The following is a 20,207-nucleotide window of genomic DNA, read 5'->3' on the forward strand; positions in this document are numbered from 1 at the left end:
TCAGAGTCCTTGGGCTGCGCCCGTTTGCTTAGTTAAGAAAAAAGACGGGAGTACTCGCTTTTGTATTGACTATCGTCAACTAAATAAAGTAACACGTAAAGACGCGTTTCCATTGCCTCGTATCGATGATACACTCGATTTGTTAACAGGCTCGCCATGGTTTTGTACGTTAGATTTAGCATCAGGATACTGGCAATGTAAAGTTTCTGAGCAAGACAAACCAAAAACAGCATTCCTAACACATAAGGGCCTTTTCCAATTTAACGTCATGCCCTTCGGTCTTTGCAATGCCCCCGCCACATTCTCTAGAATGATGGATATTGTTTTGAGTGGCATGAAAATAGATCGATGTCTGTGTTATCTTGACGATGTAATAGTTTTTGGGAAAACCTTTGAAAGTTCTTTGGAAAATTTAAGACAAGTTTTTTACAGGTTGAGAACATCCAACTTAAAACTTAAACCCAAATGGGTCAACTGAGTGCACTTTTGGGGCTGTGGGGGGATAGGTGGGTCAACTGAGTGCAGCCCCTGTGGGGGATAGGTGGGACAAGGGAGTGCAGCCCCTGTGGGGGGATAGGTGGGTCAACTGAGTGCAGCCCCTGTGGGGGATAGGTGGGTCACGGGAGTGCAGCCCCTGTGGGGGATAGGCGGGTCAAGCGAGTGCAGCCCCTGGGGGATAGGCGGTTCAACTGAGTGCAGCCCCTGTGGGGGATAGGCTGGTCAAGGGAGTGCAGCCCCTGTGGGGGATAGCTGGGTCAATTCAGTACATATAGCCCCTAAATACGGAGGTGTTTACACTGTGTTTACATTTTACACTACGCTGCTACTACGATTCATAACGCTGCTACTACGATTTTGGCAGCGACTCAACAATTTGATTATGACGTCACGCATTCATTCACACTCTAGACAGTCTAGCCAGCCAGCCAGTTCAAACTGGATTTCCTCAAAACAATAACAAATAACAAGACAAAACAAAGAACACAGCAATTTTATTCAGGTAAAAAAAATACAATCATTTACTTTTTCTTCTTCTGTGCCTTTTCGGTCATCAGGGATAGTTTTCTCTTTTGAGTAGTGCTGGGGCCTGGAATCTCTCTGTTTTCTTCCTTTTTCTCTTTTTTTTGTCTCCTTCTTTCACTAAAGGTTTGGTCTGGTGGGTCCCTGAAATCTTGGGTTCTTGAGGCTTTTTCTCCAGTTTTTGTATTTCTTTGACGAATTGTTGATCCTCCTCATCCTCTGTACACTGATTAGCCCAATGGCCAAATTTCCCGCACTTGTAACACAAATCTTTCTTGGGGCAATCTGGGGCCCAATGCCCTAATTCTTTGCAGATGTAGCATGGATCCGTCTGTCTGGTTTTCTTTTTTTCTCCCGATTCCCCTTCTTTTTTCTGGTAAGTGCTTCCTCCTCCTCTCATTTTATCTTGCATGTTAGTAACTTTCACTTCTAATTTGGATAATTTGGCACGAATCAAACAAAATTCACTGGCGTTGTAAGTTTTCAGATCAGTCAGCTTGTTGTCATGATCACCCACCTTCTCGGCAATATAATTCAGCTTGTTTTCATGATGACGCACCTTCTCGGCAATATAATTCAGCTTGTTGTTAAGATCACTCACCTTGTTGTTCATATCATTCATCTTTTTGTCAATACCAGACAGCATGTTGACAATCCCATCCAGAGTTGTATTTAAGATGCCCATATCTTCTTTATTCGCATATTCTGGAAGATTATACATGCCCAAATCTAATCCCACTGCATCCTGTGACTCTGGCATGGGGGCTCCTACATACCCTTGAGGTGTCACATATCTGGGGTTGTCTGGGGTATTCATCATTGCTTCTGCCATAATATTTTTCACGTCTGTCAAGTTCGAAATGCCAACCAAGAATGATCCTTATATCCCAGCTCCGCTTTATATACCTGCTGTGGGGCGTGTGCATCAATACGTTTTACCTACGTTTTTTATGCTGACTACACAGGTAATTACTTGGCAGCGATTCAAGTCAGGGGCCCGTGTGCAAAAAAAATATGCTGACTACACAGGTAATACTTGGCACCGATTCAAGTCAGGGGACCGTGTGCACCTTTGACCTACCTTTTTATGCTGACTACACAGGTAATTCTTGGCAGCGATTCAAATCCGTGTGCAAAAAATATGCTGACTACACAGGTAATACTTGGCAGCGATTCAAGTCAGGGTAGCGTGCAAAAAAACGTTTTACCTACGTTTTATACGGGGGGTATAAATGAGAAGAAAAATCTGGTCCTTTCTTCACAATCGACTATCATGTCAACCCTGATACACACTCACTCTCTGATTTTAGATGGGTATGATTGTTTAGTACGATGGGCACAGAACCACCAAGAATCTCTACCCCCGGAGGCAGAACAAGTATTTCAGGAAGCCAGCACTATCATGAAAACCCCTCAGGATTTGTGGTTACAATGCCTAACCTTATCACATCATGCGACGACCATGGGGAGACTAGCTACCATACATTTTCTATGTCGACATATGAAAACAATTCTGCCCCAGAAATGGTACGGACTGAACCTGACCCGTTATTTCGGAAAGCCTTACAGTTTCCTGACCCATCCCCAAGCGGGCAAAGTGATTTTACTGTGGCAGGACATAGATGCGATGGAGAAAGTATGTATTCAATACGGAATGAAATACCTGGAAATTTCACACAGGCTAGGAAATCCGTGACTTTTAATACCAGCCTCAATCAAATCTACGAATTACCCCCCGAAGACCGGAAAAGTCCCTGGATGGCCCTAGTAGCGGATCGACTACGATTTCGGAGGAGAATTCTACAGTTAGAAGCTTTGTTAGTTTTTAATAAATAAAAAATCTTGTAATACTACATCACTGTTATGTTATTGTATGACGTCATATCTACACTCGGGTTCGGCCTTTGCCCCCCTCAATTTTGCTTTCTCACTGTGGTGGGCGTGTTTACCAAAAGCGATTTTTTTGTGCTAGCCAATCACATTTGATCACATGATTGGTTTTTCCATGTTTTGCCGCGATTGAAGTATCGTCTGCTATTGTAAATAAATACAGACCCTCCGAGCGCTGGGCCTCATTCTGCTTGTTGCTGATTTACAGTTTACTTCCAGAGAAGAAGAAGAAGAACATGGCTGCTAATCAACGTATTTTCCACGAGGATTTGTATTTGATCCCCGGCATAGTGCTCGAATCCTGTATTGTGGTGAGGAGGATCGATAACGGGCGTGAGATTCTTCGCCTAAATATGTCAAGGATCCAAGTTAATGACCAGCGACGGAGGGCCAACCCCTACAGAAGAAGACAGCCATCCAGGTCCCCGCCCCCACCACCACCACCCGGACCTGCTGGCCCCCAGACCCAGGCAAGGAATCAGGGGCGGGTTCCCCCCTGGGGGTTTTCCGTCCCCACCAGCCGTATCCTCTGTACTCTCTGCCTCGCGGACAATGAGCAGAACAACTTTGTTTGCAACCGCTGCCTACAGCGCCCTACGTGCACTTTATGTGCGGCCAGATTGATTGATCACAACCAACCCTGCCCCCTTTGCCGCAATAGTGAGGTAATACAGCCCCGTGGGAGAAGACCAGTTTAGAGTCCGGTCCCGACAGTGACAGTTCAGACGAGGGAGAGATGGTCCAGGAACTTTTAACCAGCTAAAGAGGACCCGCCTGAGAGGCACCAGAATCCAAAACTTGAAAAAAAGCCAAAAAAAAAATAAATAAAAAACCAAAAAGTGTTTTGTAACAAACGGCTCTTTTAAGAGCCATCCAATTGTTTCGAAAAGATGCCTTCATATACAGGCAAAAAAGAAACGTTCAGTGTGTGTCTTAGAAAAAAAAATCTTTTTTTTTTCTAAAATACAGTCAAAGAAACGATTGTATCTTAGAAAAAATGATGATCTTTTTATACAGTCAGAGAAACGTTCTGTGTGTTCAAAAGATTACCTTCTGTACAGTGGGTAAAAAACAAGAAACATTGTGTATCTCAAGTTATAACACCAGGTCACTTTTTAAAAATTTTTTATGTCGCCAAGTACGCCATAATTTTCTATGTAAATTAGGCGGCCATTGTCGAATCCGGCAAAGATTTTACCCCAGTAAAAAAGGTTTGTAATCTACCTTGTAGGTCGATTAAAGTTGTTTCACATTGTTTATAATTGTGATTATGTTATCCCTCACCTATATGTTTAATGTCAGCTATGCTAAATAACCCATTTCTGCGTAATTTGAGATAATGTTTTTGTCATGTGCTGAAAGTATGGCCTGCAGGCGGCCATTGTCGAATCTCGGCAAAGATTTTACCCCAGTGAAAAAGGTTTGTAATCTACCTTGTAGGTCTTTTAAAGTTGTTTCACATTGTTTATAATTGTGATTATGTTATCCCTCACCTATATGTTTAATGTCAGCTATGCTAAATAACCCATTTCTGCGTAATTTGAGATAATGTTTTTGTCATGTGCTGAAAGTATGGCCTGCTATTCATGTCATCATTTAAAAGTCTATCCTAAAATAAATCTGTCTTAAACAAAATACAAATGACATTTAATATGATTAGAGTATAGGAATCCATATATATATGAGATATTATTTTTGCATTACATTTATAAGAGGGCTGGTATCATGTAATTTAAATCATAATAACAAAAAATGGGTTTTATTTTTCTATACAGTCCTCAACCTGGAAGATATGTTTTGTTCCTAACCAATCCATTCTCTATGAAGTGAAGTGAAGCCTGGGTGCTGGTCTTCCTTTGGGGAAATATACAGTGAATCAATTATGATAAAAAACAAAAACTTGAATCTAAAAAGTTTCAATGAGATATCATTTTAATTTATTTTCATTATTATTAGTAAGATAATTATTTCAAATGTTTTATATTTTTTTAAAAATGGATAAAAATAAATCTGATAATGGAAAATCAATACTATAAAGATAGCAAGTTTTTTTTATCTTTAAGTGCTGATGAATTTCTGAATTTTCCATTAAATATTTGACATTATATCACAGGGGAAAAAGAAAAAAACTACTTGCGTGTTTCTACTGCCTCCCCCCAGAGATCTGCTTATGAGTGCATGGGGATTGCGGTGGACCTCCTCCTGTTTTAAACAGACTTTAAAGTATGACAGATAAAAAGGTACTTTTTTTTATTATTTTACATCACATGAAAACACACAATTAATGATGATGAAGAATGTACACATGTTTTTCATAAGTGTGTACAAATTGTTCAATATAATGTCTATAATGAATCCAGTTTCCTCCTGCTAGTCCACAAGCAATCTTGTAAGGAAAAGCATAAGTCTGGTAAGGTAAACTTTCCCCCATTTCTTGTAAACAGGTTTGAAACCATTGCTCTCTGTTTTGTGGGGTATCCTGATAAGTGGAAATTCTTTTAGGTCGGTGACTTGCTTTTCCATAATCCCATTGAGCTAGTAAACAAATGACCACAGGGGTTTGTGAGGGAAACACCTTAATAGTGCCTGGAATTCCTCTATCTTCTTCTACGGCTAAATTTCTAGTCCCTAGAGGTCTGCGAGTGGCATAGAGATTAGCTTGTGGGAATTTCTCTGCAATACTTTGACTCAATCCATGAGCTTTTACAGTTAAACAATTACATTGATGAACAATAGCTTCTACCTCACAGTGGAGTAAATCACCTTGTATCTCCTGGAGACTCATGATGTAAAATGAATCTATTTTTTAAAACACCCTTGTTTTTACAGAACAACAACAACAAGAATTTTTTTTAAAAACAAGTTTTTTATTCAGGTAAATCTACAATCTCTTGGAACTAATTCTTTGTTTCTCACATCAGGTTTTAGAACTCCATATTCTTCATAGTCACCTTGTCTATAAAAGGTTCTTTCCAATTCTGGGGTGCTGTAAGACATCTCAAAACAGGTTAATTTATGAATCTTTCTGTACATGTATCTCCCTTGAACCCTGTTTTTCATTTGAATGAATCCTCTCACATGATGAAGTTGTCCAGTTTCTGGATGCCTTTCTTTTTGTAAGATCAAGTATTGATAATCACTTCCAATGATTTGATCTACATCTTCCTGTCGGCACCCAGTTAAATTAAATATCCAATTATTGGCGATTCTACCTCTGTCTTGTTTTAAGTAAGCAATATAACCATTGCCTGTCTCCTGAGGTATAAATTCTACAGGATGTTCTTCCATCAAGGGAGGTGGTATAAATACTGCAGGATGTTCTACCATCAAGGGAGGTGGTATGATATCTTTTCCTCCTTCCTGTATAAGTAACCATTCAGTTTCCTCTAATCTAGTGTTCTGACTCTTTTCTTTACTGGAGGTGTTCCCCATAATGAAGCTAGTCCACAACTGAGGTGTGTTTTGTACCATGTTTCCTATTTATACTTTTTTTTTCCCCAATCTTTAAAAACCCTTACCATTTTTGTTTGGTGTTTTGAAAAAAAATCTATGGTTAAAGGGAGATAACCTATTTTTTAAAAATGACAAAAACCCACAATTTTTTTTCTTTTCTTTTTATTGAGATCTAACAATAAATAACAGTTCAATCTTTTTATTCAAAATCTTGTGTAATCTACATACTTAAAGAACTTTTTCTTCATAGCTTCTCTAGCTGCAATAGCTTCAGGTTTCTTCCAGGCTCCTATCTCCCATTGTATCCAATCTCTGGGGTCCAATTCCTTGTTTCTCTCCTCCGGTTTCAGAACACCATATTCTTCATAGTCACCTCCTTGCTTGTAAAACATACTTTCCAATTCTGGGGTACTGTGAGACATAGCAAATCTGGCAGTACAATGAAGTTTACAGATATCCAGTCCTCCTACTGGTCTTTTCATTTGAATGAATCCCCTGATTTGATGCAGTTCTCCTGTCCAGGGATGTCTTTCCTTTTGTAAAATCAAATACTGGTAACCGAAGTAGAAATCATCTTGGTTGCTCAGAAACATGTCTATATCTTCTTTTTCTTTGGGATCTTTAATGATGAAAGTCCAATTAATGGCTATCCTGTAACATCTGTCTGGACATTTAGGATCATTGATAGGCGCATGCAGGGGTATATATTTGTTCCTAGGTTCCGGATCCAAGGTTTTCAACTCCATTCTTCTTTTTGTTTGAGGAGCGTCGTGATCCCCCTCCATAGGTTCCGTCATTCTCTTTTCTAATAAGGCAAATTTATCTTTATCCATCTCCATCTCTTTTTCTTCTAATAGTCTTGGAATTCGCTTGCTGAATAATGAGTGCAGGGTACTCCCAGCTCCGACTTATATACCTGCTGTGGGGGGCGGGGCCTGTGCACGTTTTACCTACGTTTTTTATTTTATGCTGACTACACAGGTAAATACTTGGCAGCGATTCAAATCAGGGGTCCGTGTGCAAAAACATACGTTTTTTCTACGTTTTGCTGACTACACAGGTAATACTTGGCAGCGATTCAAGATTATGACGTCACGCTTCACAGTCGAGACAGTCTAGCCTTACCAGTTCAAACTGGATTTTCTGAAAACACTTACACATAAAGAATAAGAACACAGATTTTTTTTTTTCATTTTTTATTAACAACAAACAACCAACAAACAACAAACAATGCATTTACAATACATTTTGATAAAAACATTGACACTTTTGTCCATGACCCGTAGGTAATTTATGATAAGTGTTTTTAAACCAATTCGCCACATATCTGTCCCTTTGTAAAGCCGAACTCTGGTCAAAGGGGAATAGCCACTCGTCGCTTTTCTTTCTTTTCTTGTCTCTTTGATGTAAATAATACACGCAATATTGTCCACACACGTCCGTATTCCAGTCTTGATAGCGATACGGATTATAAGTCCATTGTTGAGCATGACGCTGGATAAAATCTTGAATTTCTTTTTGTAAGGGAGGAAATCCATAAGAATCGAAATATTCCACCACGGGATTGCTCACATACAGACACACCCAATGTTCTCCAGGTCGATCTTGAGGATCCGTATTGACCACGACAGCTTTTTCTCCAGGTCTTAATTGATCCGGTAATAAATCTACAGGATACATGCCTCCAAAAGAACTCTTGAATTCTCTGGATAAGACTTCTCTCAATTGTCCCGTATCCATTTTTTAGTTATCAATGCTCACTTCTCTCTGTTTGTTAATTTCTAATAAGTTATCGAATTCTGCATACACCACACAATTGATAGTGGTAGCCGTATTGTTGGTAAACTGCACTTCTACTCTCAGATTTCCTGTTTCTATGATGTGGAATTTATCCGATTGCGCCTCTTGATCTTTAGTGAAATCCCAACTCCATAGAGTGTACCCGCTTTTATACTCTTCTAGGGTAATGTCCGGAGCCCAATCTTCTCCTAATTTTCCCAGAGCTTGATACAGACTGAGATAGGATCTCAGATATAAATCCTCGTTGAAATGAGGTTCAAAACAACGAGTACTCATGGTCTCTCCGTTGATACTGACATCTAATTTCTTAATCCCAAAGTTTTGGAAATGAAAGGGATTTTTAGTTTTATCTCCGTTAAAGGCCGCATTCTCCACAAAACCTAAAATGAGACGTTTAGGCATCTGACCTTGAAACAGATGATCCGTAATCTTAGACTGGGTCCCTATGGGGATGGTAAAGGTTTTCACTTCCACTCTTCTCAGGGGATATTTGGCTCTGTGGGTATTCAAACTTTGATTAATGGTATTCATCATGACTGCCGTGGGACCAAATACAATACTCAGTAGTTATCATTAAGTCAAATGCTGACGGACTGTCTTCAAACTGCTTGTTAGGCCATTGGTTACACACTGATCATGAGTTGTCCAAGGATATTTTCCGTTGTTTCCTGATCGCGACAAGGAGCACACGGAGGTTGTGACCGGTCATTAGGGGATGCTCACTCCTCCATGGCACCTGATCCATTCTCTGATATTTTGGAGGTCCGTGTTTGCTCCTCTCTTATTTTGTAATGTTAAATAGACTTTTGAGCTCGGATATTGTTAGTTATCTGTAAATATTTGATTTACTTCAAATAAGTGAAATAATCGGACGCATTCGTTTCAATCTTGGATACTTTACACGAAAAAAATGTTAATGGTAATATAACAACAATGATTTATGATAAACGCGAGAATTCATCATTTCAATCTTCAACGTCCCTTACTTATGCAGTAACATACCCTTATCTTCTACTTATGGGATTTCAGTTTTTTCAGTTCATCAACGGGGTACCCGACGGGATATGATATTACCTGATATACGGCGTACCCGATGGGATATGATATTACCTGATATACGGGGTACCCGATGGGATATGGTATTTAGCACCAGGATCAAAGTCTTCTTCGCTTCGCTCAACAGGAGGGTAAATTCCTTGATATTGGCATCTGAAAATGAATACATGTAACGCGATAATCTTACATCTTGAACGCATAGCTTTAAAACGGAACTAGTGGAAACTTTGAACAGGGAATCTGTATCGTATCATATTTAATTCAAATTAAAACTTTCTGTAAATTAAGGGAAAGGGCAGTTATATGTGCGCGAAAAATTACAAATTCCGTGGATGCTTCATATTATATCAACTGTGATCTTCTGAGGCTGATCCCAAAAAAAGACAAGGTTTCCAAAACAATAATTTTCTGTGTTTCTTGTTCAAACATTTTTTTTCATTCTCATAGACAGGGGCTACTCTTCCCTACCGCATGGAGTTTCCTATGCAACTCTGACCATAACTATATGTTTCTTGCACAAACAATTATCAGAGGCGGGGTTAGAATTTTTTGTTCATAGACGGAGGCTACTCTTCATTACTGTATGGAGTTTCCTATACAGACCTGAGGTCCCACCAGTGTTTGTTGTAGTTAGAGTCCGTAGTGTTCCCGCTAAACACGCTCCATCGCCATTGGTCAATCAGGTAACCAAAGGGAATGAAGGCTATCTTCCGGAGAGCTTGTGCCATCAGAAAGTTCAGATCGCTCTCTATTAAACATTTATCTGAATTAAGTTATTTTAAATGAATAGTTCCTTTATAGTTAAATTTAACGTTTAATATAAATATTCTTTCCACAGATGGAATTAGAAAATATGTATAATTGACTGATACAAAATACTTCTAATGTTAACCATTTCCATAGCTTATTGCACTGATGCTTCATTCAAACTAAGTCTTCCTCCTATCTACAAGGTTCTTCTGTTTTATATTTTATTTATTTTGGAGATATTTTATTGGTTTGTCTGGTTATTCTTTGTCACCTGTGTCGTTCTGTACACAGTCCAGCAGGCCAATCTTCTTCAGATGAGAAGGCGTTGACACCGACAGAGCTATCAAATCTCCAATGGCTTCATGAAAACCTTAAGATATCAACAAAACTTTAATTTATTTTTCTCTAAAATACTATAAGAGAAATATTTTGGTGAGCACTGCATCTGAAATGAACTCAACAACCTCTGCTACCTGTAAAATACTTTACAATTCAAAACAAATTGTCTATATTGTATCATTAAGTTAAAAGGAATTATAAATTATTGTGTACATTGTATATTCATCATTGTGTCCAGATTGATTTCCATTGTACAGAAATAAGGCACGTCCCATTCACAATATTTCGCAAAGAAAATTGTATCTCAAGCTTTCAAAATAAATTTTATTTATGCAACTTTTTTCGATATCAAATCTAATACGATTCATATTTGACAACTCCCCTTTGGTAGTATATTGCAAATAGACGGGGACAAATTGAATTTTTAACTGAATGAAATGCTGCTGGGTTTGTTTATGGTAAAACCTGTCGTATTATTGCTTTATCATGCTTGTTTCCTTTCACTTTATAAGAAAACGCAGTTACTCTTCATGTATATTGATAATATAACTGATTTACATCTAGAAGTACGTATGTGTGATTATGTTGAATTTAGAACGGCAATATTTACTTTAAAGTTCACATGTTCTTAAACGAAGTATACATAGGTGTCCTTATCTGAGATGTAACATCTGCAGAATTTTTGCGTTTCCTCGTTACAAGTTATCTATCACCGTCATTAATGAATTTCAAGTGACATACATATACTTTGGCTGCACTATTTCTTTTTTACAGCTGCCTATGTATTTTTCAACGCTGGGAGAATTACAAAGTTAAATCTTACTTTATAATAATTTTTTTATGACTTATTTATTATTTTTAATTTTGGATAGAAGAAGGACTAGCTTGAATTCATATTGATATGTATTTTATATAGAAATAAGCAGATAAACAAAAAATATTTACAAAAGAACATGCTAAATCTTAGATCATTTAAGAACAATATAAATAGAAATTTAAATTAATTAATTCTTAAATTGATTAAATCGTAGGAATTGGCGTTATGAGTAAATGCTATAAAACTGTATATTTCTGTTTACCCGGGTTTGCCCCTTCCCTGAACGTGATGTGCTGGTCTTTATATAACATGTCATACATAATGTGTCCCATCTCATGATGGACTACAATCAGTTCAGGCATCGTGATGGCGGTACACATCTTTATCCTACAAACATATATAAGATAGAGGAATGAATTACTAGTATTTTTGCAGGGACTATTTATAGAAATTTAGACCTGATACAGCTTTTGGAAACTATTTGCAACAAATATGGCGCTCGTTTAACAAACGAACTTACTCCTAAGGCCAATATAAAGTTTAAATTCTTTATACCACAGACAATTTTTTTTTATAAAACGTTAATGCTATGTGCATTTTATCTTGCAATTATCTTACACAGCAACTAAAACTAATGATAAATAGCATGTCAAATACATTGTAACATTATATGGATTGATTCACACCTTAGGAACTGGTGTTAGAATTATCAGGATCCAAGTTCTAGCTTTTTTACACGTCTATGGAGCAGACCTATTTCTCGGTTCAAACTCGTTAAAAATTCATTGAGTTGCAGTACAACGTTTTTAATGATTGATACCTAAAGTCTTTGCTGTTGCCAAAATCCCATGCCGACGGATGACACACGACTTTTCGGCCGTCTGTTGGTTTTGACAACATTGACTTTTCCCAAAAGCTGTGTGGCAGAGAGGGCCATCCCAGACTGGTGAAAAACTGTTCTGCTGTCCTGAATATTTCTGTCGCGTTGTAGTTCTGTACAAAAAGATGTACTGATCTTCAATTCTAGTTGTCCTTAATAAATCAAAGCTATGTAGGAGAATTCTACAAGAGGCCTATCCTAAGAATTTCCTGAACCTTGAATATTTGAAACAATCATAAATTGAAGTTTCTCTTAAATCATTTTTTTTCCAACGTTGAATATTACAGTTTGAGCATGTATTACAGAAATCCCGACTTTGACTTGCTGAAGCTTCTAAGTAATAATACAATATTTGGTTATACATAAGCCATATGTCTATCAATAATGAGTCAATTAAACCTTCGATTACCTTGCAAAATTTTACCTATTTCCCCTGTCAGTTCTACGTGTATACCTGATTTTTGAGTGAAGATGTAACCTCGATTTCCGGTCTATCTTTATAAGGCTGAACTATGTGGTACACGTTTTCCCAGTTTTGAGCCCACATATTTCCTGAAAACACAATATCAAGTGTTAAAGGTTTCTGCAAAAAAAAAACTTCTTCATTTACTGAGTAACAACATAAAGCACCAAAAAAGTAATGGTGCTTAGGTAAGCCTCACTGTTTACACTTCACTTCATACTTATTGTTAGGCCAACTGAATTGCCGACGGATTTTTCCGTTATTTCCCAATCATGACAAGGAGCAAACGGCGAATGTGACCGGTCGGCAGGGGATACCTACTTCTCTATGGCACCTAACCCCACTTCTTTTGTTTTGGAGGCCAGTGTTTGCTCTGCTCCTATTTTGTATTGTTACATGGACTTTTGAGCTTGAATACTGTTCGTTATCTCCATATATCATTCAATACGTCAGATTATCTTAACAAAGCATATGTTTACTATATGATTCAGTATTTCCTCTGATTTTTCCTAGTGCATTTTAATGCTACGCTTCAATAGGACATAGAGCTTTGTGAGCTTCACCAGGATTTGTTTATAGACGCCTTTACTAATATGTTTATGCCATTTTCAAAATGTCTGAAGACCTTATATTAATTATTTATATGTCAGTCAGATTTCCCTGGATATGTTAACACCACATTCCAATATGTCATTCAATTTTCTCAGGATATGTTATACTACTCTTCATTAAGTCAAACAGTTTTCCCAGGATATCTTTATACAAGGTTTCAATATGTCAGTAAGTATTCCCTGGATATTTTTACACCTCACTCTTATTTGTTTTTTTTAGCATTCCTAGGATCAGCATTTCTAAGATATGTTTACATTACACTTACATAAATCAGTCAGATTTCCCCAAATGTGTTTATGCTTGCTTTAATATGTCCTTCCGCATTCCAAAGATATGTTTATACTACGCTTTAATCACTTCAATATGTCGGTCGGCTTTCCCATGACATGTTTACACAACACTTCAATATGTCAGTCAGCTTTATCCAGGATATGTTTACATTATGCTTCAATATGTCAGTCAACTTTATCCAGAATATATTTACACAAGGCTACAATACGTCAGTCAACTTTATCCAGGATATATAAATTACATTAGGCTTCAATATGTCAGTTAGCTTTATCCAGGGTATGTTTACATTAGTATTCAATATGTCAGTCAGCTTTATCCAGGGTATGTTTACATTAGATTCAAAATGTCAGTCAGCATTATCCAGGGTATGTTTACATTAGATTCAATATGTCAGTCAGCATTATCCAGGGTATGTTTACATTAGATTCAATATGTCAGTCAGCATTATCCAGGGTATGTTTACATTAGATTCAATATGTCAGTCAGCATTATCCAGGGTATGTTTACATTAGATTCAATGTGTCAGTCAGCTTTATCCAGGGTATGTTAACATTAGATTCAATATGTCAGTCAGCATTATCCAGGATATGTTTACATTAGATTCAATATGTCAGTCAGCTTTATCCAGGGTATGTTTACATTAGTATTCAATATGTCAGTCAGCTTTATCCAGGGTATGTTTACATTAGATTCAATATGTCAGTCAGCTTTATCCAGGGTATGTTAACATTAGATTCAATATGTCAGTCAGCATTATCCAGGATATGTTTACATTAGATTCAATATGTCAGTCAGCTTTATCCAGGGTATGTTAACATTAGATTCAATATGTCAGTCAGCATTATCCAGGATATGTTTACATTAGATTCAATATGTCAGTCAGCTTTATCCAGGGTATGTTTACATTAGTATTCAATATGTCAGTCAGCTTTATCCAGGGTATGTTTACATTAGATTCAATATGTCAGTCAGCTTTATCCAGGGTATGTTAACATTAGATTCAATATGTCAGTCAGCATTATCCAGGATATGTTTACATTAGATTCAATATGTCAGTCAGCTTTATCCAGGGTATGTTTACATTAGTATTCAATATGTCAGTCAGCTTTATCCAGGGTATGTTTACATTAGATTCAATATGTCAGTCAGCTTTATCCAGGGTATGTTAACATAGATTCAATATGTCAGTCAGCATTATCCAGGATATGTTTACATTAGAGTCAATATGTCAGTCAGCTTTATCCAGGGTATGTTTACATTAGTATTCAATATGTCAGTCAGTTTTATCCAGGGTATGTTAACATTAGATTCAATATGTCAGTCAGCATTATCCAGGATATGTTTACATTGGATTCAATATGTCAGTCAGCTCTATCCAGGGTATATTCACACTAGACTACAATATGTCAGTAAGGTTTATCCAGGATATATTTACACTAGGCTTCAATATGTCAATCAGCATTATCCAGGATATGTTTACATTAGATTCAATATGTCAGTCAGCATTATCCAGGATATGTTTACACTAGATTCAATATGTCAGTCACCTTTATCCAGGATATATTTACACTACGCTTCAATATGTCAGCCAGCTTTATCCAGCATATATTACATTATTGTAATTCATGCATCTTCTTGATAAGTCTGACAACCTTACCGAGGATATGTGCCGGTATATGGCCGGACTTGGGGAAGCGCTGCTGGGGGTATTGTTCCTGTAGGCGGGCCCTGACGTAGGCGTGGAGCTGGGAGTACAGGGGCTGTAGCTGTCTCAGAAGGTCCTGCAGATCTCTCTGGAACGTGGACGATTCGTACCAGTCCCGCAAATACTCCCCCATGTCGGCGTAATCTAAAACAGAGAAAAAAGTGATACTCTCTCTTTACAGAGCTGGCAAGAGGGTGTCTGTCAGCAAAGCAAGTCAACTATGAATATTGTGGTTGGATTTTAAAGATAGGAAAAAGTAATATATTGTTTATTAGCGTAAAATTAATTGGTTTATACCGAGTACCTTTGTTGTATACTCGATACTCATTATATCGCGGGTTTCATTGTATCGCAGTATATTGCAAAAATTCGGATACATAGCCTATATTCTTTTTTGTTGATGGAAATCTGTATGTTGTCTGAATGTTTACTTTTTTGATGATTAAGAATTATGGAGCATCCGTTTGAAAAAAAAATATTCATATAAAACGTAATTTTACAGATTTCCAGTCCCGTTTTATTATATTTAGACCATTAAATTTATAACCTCGTAAAAATTTTGATAAAATTTATCTTTTAAAACTGTTACGTTGATACAATTGTTTACTTTTTCATGTAGAATTACATAGAAAATTCAAAAATAAAAATTGATGTTCATGTCAGCTAAAAGCATCCATGTTGTCCCATACCGCGATAAAATGAGACTTTATAACTTAGGAGGTAAATAAGACTTCCTGTATTAAAAATATAACATAAATTAAACGATGCAAGCTTGGAAAATAATTTGACTCTAAAAAGTTAGGCTATAGTTAGAATTATTGATATCGTTTGATATAAGTTAAATTTAAAAATCTGAAATTATACTTTTTATGCAAAAGAATTAAGTACCGCGATATTATGAGACACCAGTATACTCTTACCCCCGGGTGCCTCCCTGACCCCTTCGTTCAGCAGTGTGACGTACTCCGTGTATAGGTCCCCTATCTGTTTGCCGCTGGCGTCCCTCCACCCCTTCCAGGCCCGAAGTAAAGTGTCGTAGTTCCTGTTGTCCGCCATGATTGGAGTTAGCCCTGAAATGTTGTCCCAGTGTTACACACTTTTAACAAATGTATTTCGGCGCTTTTCATTAATTTCCATACTAGATAAATTACTAATTATATTATTTTAAAAGTCTTTCAAACTGACCGAATTCCATGTCTATACAGTCGCTCCCCGTGACATTGCATACAACTGCCTCGCTATATATCTTCTTCATCTCGGCTTCAACGTTACCTAACTGAAACAATAGAGAAAATAAAAATATGGTGTCTGAGTCCATTTGTAGTTTCTAAACTACATTTTGAAATGAGTATAGGAATTTTCTGTTGTTCATTTATCAGAGAGAGATAAGTAGTCTTTTCGAGTACCTGTTTAACTTTTTCCGGATCACCGAGAGCTGTCGGTCCTACATTTCTGGTTATCTTCCAGAACATCCGTTTGACAGTCTCGTTTTGGAAGTTTTTCCAGTCAAAGTGGGAGGCATTTTTCGCTGCTTCTCGAATGAATTTTGACCTCCAGACATCTGCCTCTGCCTGTATTATAGTAAAACAATTTATTGTATGTACACCTTGTACAGATAAGATGAGTGTTTTACCCTTTTTAAAGATGAAATGGGTTAATTATTTTTCTAAACTTGGCACTGTAACACTTTGCTATTTTTATCAATACTTGGAATGCAGAATTACATTTAACATTTTAATATGTTTTCGCTAGATTGTATTTTAATATTTTGTTTTTCCGAATCGGAATGTTTGTCGAATATTTGGACTGCTGAATATCTAGACTGGTCTGAAAAACAAAGTGAGATAAGAGTTGGTAGCCTAAGACAACTATAGGAAACCAAAAAACTTCAAGAAAAATTACGATTATTAGAAAATAAATTTTAAAAAATAGTATTAAATTATATATAATTAATAAACAGATTCTGAAAGCACAAATTAATGAAGACAATTGAAAAGTATATGAATTTTTTCCACACTATTTCGCACTGCTTACATACAATAACAATAATATTTTGACATACTTTTTGATTTCTATTTGTTACCGGTGAACAGATTACGCGGTCGAAACAATGAAAATCGGTTAGAAAATCTATAATTAGGTGGTCTTAACAATTGTTAATAAATTTGAACGCAATTTTCCAAAATACCTATCATTTAAAAATGGAATTTTCTGTATAAACGTTGCATATTGGTAATTTAGAGTTTTCAAATATCTACATCATCTGAATTTGTAATTATGGCCCTTGATTGGGATTAATGGTCTAAATTATTGTTTTATTGTTACGATTATACTTGCTCTTTTTGAAAATCAAGGGTAATGGGAAGATTTTGGGGAAAACAACTCAACTTAAAATTTAGATATGTTGACGTAATTAGGACACAATGAATTTTCTTGACGTTACAGTGTTTTAAGTAGTTCCGGATTGCAATCAGGAAAACGCTTACTGCATTGTTTGCGTAGGACTTAAACTTGATTTCTAAACTGAATCAAATAGTCCTTTACCTACCTTTTCAATCCCTAAAGGCATTTTGTTAAAAATGTTACACTATATTATAAAACTCTCGTACATTAGATATAAGGGAATTCAAGCAGTTTCGAAAATTTCAAGTAGTTCCGGTTATAGCCATTTATCGGGATTATTAAATTGAAATCGTATCAAAATTCATTATAAATGATCAATTTGTAGAGAATTCCCTACAATGAGACCTTAACATGTAATTTATATATGCATTATATCAATAAAAATATAAAAGAGAAAACATGATGTTTAAGCAAATTTATTGAAAATGAAAACATGAATTAATCGCAACATGAAGTGAACTTATGTTTCTATACACTTTCTCAGCCCTTTTGAAATCAATTTAATTATTTACAAATATTTCAATGAAAAATTAAATTATGTTTTTGTCCTTTTTATTTTTTTTTTAAAAATATTGTATGGTGTACAACTCCTTTGAGAAAACATCGTCCGTAGTAAATCCAGAACTACTTAAATTAAGATGTTGTGAAGATTGCTCATTATTTTGGAGATGCTTCGTAGTATCAGGAAACCCAAAATACTAGAGAAAGAAGAAACACCAGTGTCTTATCCACACTTCACCAATTACAAAGGTACCCTTAAAAAGTTTCAAAAAACACCTACAACTTTAGAAACAGCATGTAATTTTTCTAATCAACGTAAATAAAGCGCTTCTGGTAGTAAACATTAAGCTGTTAACATGGAAAGAGAGACGGACTTTATGATCTTGCTTTATTGTCTAGATTTTAGACAATAAATTCAGCTTCGTTTATACAAAAATTCACAAAAGACAGAATCCATTTTGTGTGTTTAATTTTCATTTTTAAACGAAAATTATCCGGAACTGCTTAAAATCCGAAACTACTTAAAGCACTGTATCTCAAAAATATACCCATTCCTTATCCTCAAATAATCGTGATTCTCTGTATAAAAAAGTGAAGATTTGACAAGTAGAGCCGGATTATTTGAAAGTGTTTGCACAGACTACTGAATAATTATTTACGCTGAAGATAATATGTTCTTTGCTTGTTAGATCTATTTTGAAGTATTAAAAAAACTCACTGCATAATATAATTATGCATTCCGTGAATTTTCCATGTTTTAAACTTTTGAAAAATGAAAAAAAAAATACTTGTAATATGCGGATAAAATCATATAATTATTTCTTTTTTATATGAATTGAGATTAAATATAAACTTACCGTTTTGTTTTGATTGAAGTCCGTGATATTTGTGTAATATTTCCACTGTACTGTCCAGTAGTTATATTCCACTTCTGAGAGCTCTGTATTGTACCAATCCAAGAACTCGATTCCATCGGACTCCTCTGTAATTAAATTCTCCCCCAAAATCACATTTGTTACACAAAGCAAAACTGCAAAGCAACTTGCTTCAAATAAAACACGCATTTTCTACACGTGCATTGATACTCTACATATATATCTGTCCCCTGAAATACTTAAGGCCAAACTCTCCTATAAATGTTCAGATCACATTGACAAACGCCGATGGAGTCCCTGTAATACTGTAGAGTTAAACTTTTGTAGCGAAATTAGATCACATCAGATTTTGTTTGCTTGTTTGTTTGTTTTTGGTACGTATTTTCTTGCAATTAGATAAGGCGATCAGCTTCGACTTTTATTTGTAAAGCTTAGAATTATCGCGCTCCGGAGCTATAAACGTCCCCGGGGATGTCGGTTTCTCCGCCTCTCTGATGCGTTTGATCGTACGTTAAATTATAATTCTTTATGTATACGTTACATACAGATAAGATGAACCAGTTTCTAGGCTACGTTTAAATTTCCAGTGTCTGTCGCTCTGTTTTCAGAACATTTCAAAGTAGCGTCGTTTTGTTAGGGCCAAAACAAAGACCCCTAAGCAGGTTTCTTTATTTTTTTTGCTTTTAGAGCAATTTCAAATCATATCTTGAGTCTGCTTCTCTGCAGGGTAAACCTTTTAACTTGACTCCATTAAACTCTAAAATATGAAATTAAGGGCTAAAAATTTACAAAATTTACACCATCATCCCCGGGAGTAATCAAATACTATAAACATATATAAATAGCAAAGTCAGTGGGGCCAGGGAACATACTTCCTTATTAATTATATCTGAAATTAATTATATAATTGTTCACCAGAAGAGTAAAAAAAAAATCAAGTTTTTTTTTCTAAAAGGTAATTGTTCGAAATTCAACAATAAAGTTTTACTTTATATACCTCATGTGGTATTTTGCTCCCTCCGTTTGTTTGTTTTGTTTTGTTTCTTAAATTCCTTAAAGATGTTGGGTGGTCAAATTTACCCAACAAATCCACCTAAAATATAAATAATGATTTTTCTAGCAATAATAATTTATGTTTTCACGCAGCGCTCTTTTATTTCCTGTGGTTTAAATAATCATAAAATGGCCATGTCTACCAAGCACCCTTAAACAATACCCCCTCAAGCAACCCACAACCCACCCCCTATATTTTTTTAACGTATTCATGCAGCAGGAATACAGAAAATAATCCGTTCTCTTTGCAGTTTAGAATTCACAAAAGCTGGTCTGATTAATCTAAATTCTTGCTATAT

General features: G+C 36.2%; 3 protein-coding genes across 3 annotated transcripts; all 3 read right to left on the bottom strand.

The window, feature by feature from the left end:
• Positions 1–4,713: 4,713 nt before the first annotated feature.
• Positions 4,714–5,695, bottom strand: LOC134255328 (uncharacterized). The gene is made up of 2 exons (XM_062737851.1): positions 5,237–5,695; positions 4,714–4,764 (listed from the first exon to the last, which is right to left on the bottom strand). The coding sequence occupies exons 1-2, from the start codon at positions 5,693–5,695 to the stop codon at positions 4,714–4,716; spliced, it is 510 nt and encodes a 169-aa protein (XP_062593835.1).
• Positions 5,696–8,106: 2,411 nt separating this feature from the next.
• Positions 8,107–8,694, bottom strand: LOC134255329 (uncharacterized protein F54H12.2-like). Its single transcript, XM_062737852.1, has one exon. The coding sequence runs from the start codon at positions 8,692–8,694 to the stop codon at positions 8,107–8,109; it is 588 nt and encodes a 195-aa protein (XP_062593836.1).
• Positions 8,695–9,269: 575 nt separating this feature from the next.
• Positions 9,270–19,072, bottom strand: LOC134255331 (angiotensin-converting enzyme-like). The gene is made up of 11 exons (XM_062737853.1): positions 18,834–19,072; positions 16,483–16,643; positions 16,262–16,352; positions 15,997–16,146; positions 15,029–15,220; positions 12,460–12,557; positions 11,946–12,118; positions 11,388–11,512; positions 10,241–10,339; positions 9,823–9,967; positions 9,270–9,372 (listed from the first exon to the last, which is right to left on the bottom strand). The coding sequence occupies exons 1-11, from the start codon at positions 19,042–19,044 to the stop codon at positions 9,270–9,272; spliced, it is 1,548 nt and encodes a 515-aa protein (XP_062593837.1). The 5' UTR covers positions 19,045–19,072.
• Between the last annotated feature and the right edge of the window lie 1,135 nt (positions 19,073–20,207).

Source organism: Saccostrea cucullata, unplaced genomic scaffold (assembly GCF_032062105.1).
Source record: "Saccostrea cucullata isolate Sc308-1 unplaced genomic scaffold, CSIRO_AGI_Scuc_v1 ctg933, whole genome shotgun sequence".
NCBI classification, from domain to species: domain Eukaryota; kingdom Metazoa; phylum Mollusca; class Bivalvia; order Ostreida; family Ostreidae; genus Saccostrea; species Saccostrea cuccullata.

Coding starts and splice junctions, on each gene's coding strand:
- LOC134255328 (XM_062737851.1), bottom strand. CDS start 5,695: ATGAGTCTCCAGGAGATACAAGGTGATTTACTCCACTGTGAGGTAGAA. Junction 4,765..5,236: donor GACATTATATTGAACAATTT/GTACACACTTAT, acceptor ATTTCCCCAAAG/GAAGACCAGCACCCAGGCTT.
- LOC134255329 (XM_062737852.1), bottom strand. CDS start 8,694: ATGAATACCATTAATCAAAGTTTGAATACCCACAGAGCCAAATATCCC.
- LOC134255331 (XM_062737853.1), bottom strand. CDS start 19,044: ATGCGTGTTTTATTTGAAGCAAGTTGCTTTGCAGTTTTGCTTTGTGTA. Junction 16,353..16,482: donor ATCCGGAAAAAGTTAAACAG/GTACTCGAAAAG, acceptor CTATTGTTTCAG/TTAGGTAACGTTGAAGCCGA. Junction 9,968..10,240: donor CTGTGTACAGAACGACACAG/GTGACAAAGAAT, acceptor AATGTTTAATAG/AGAGCGATCTGAACTTTCTG.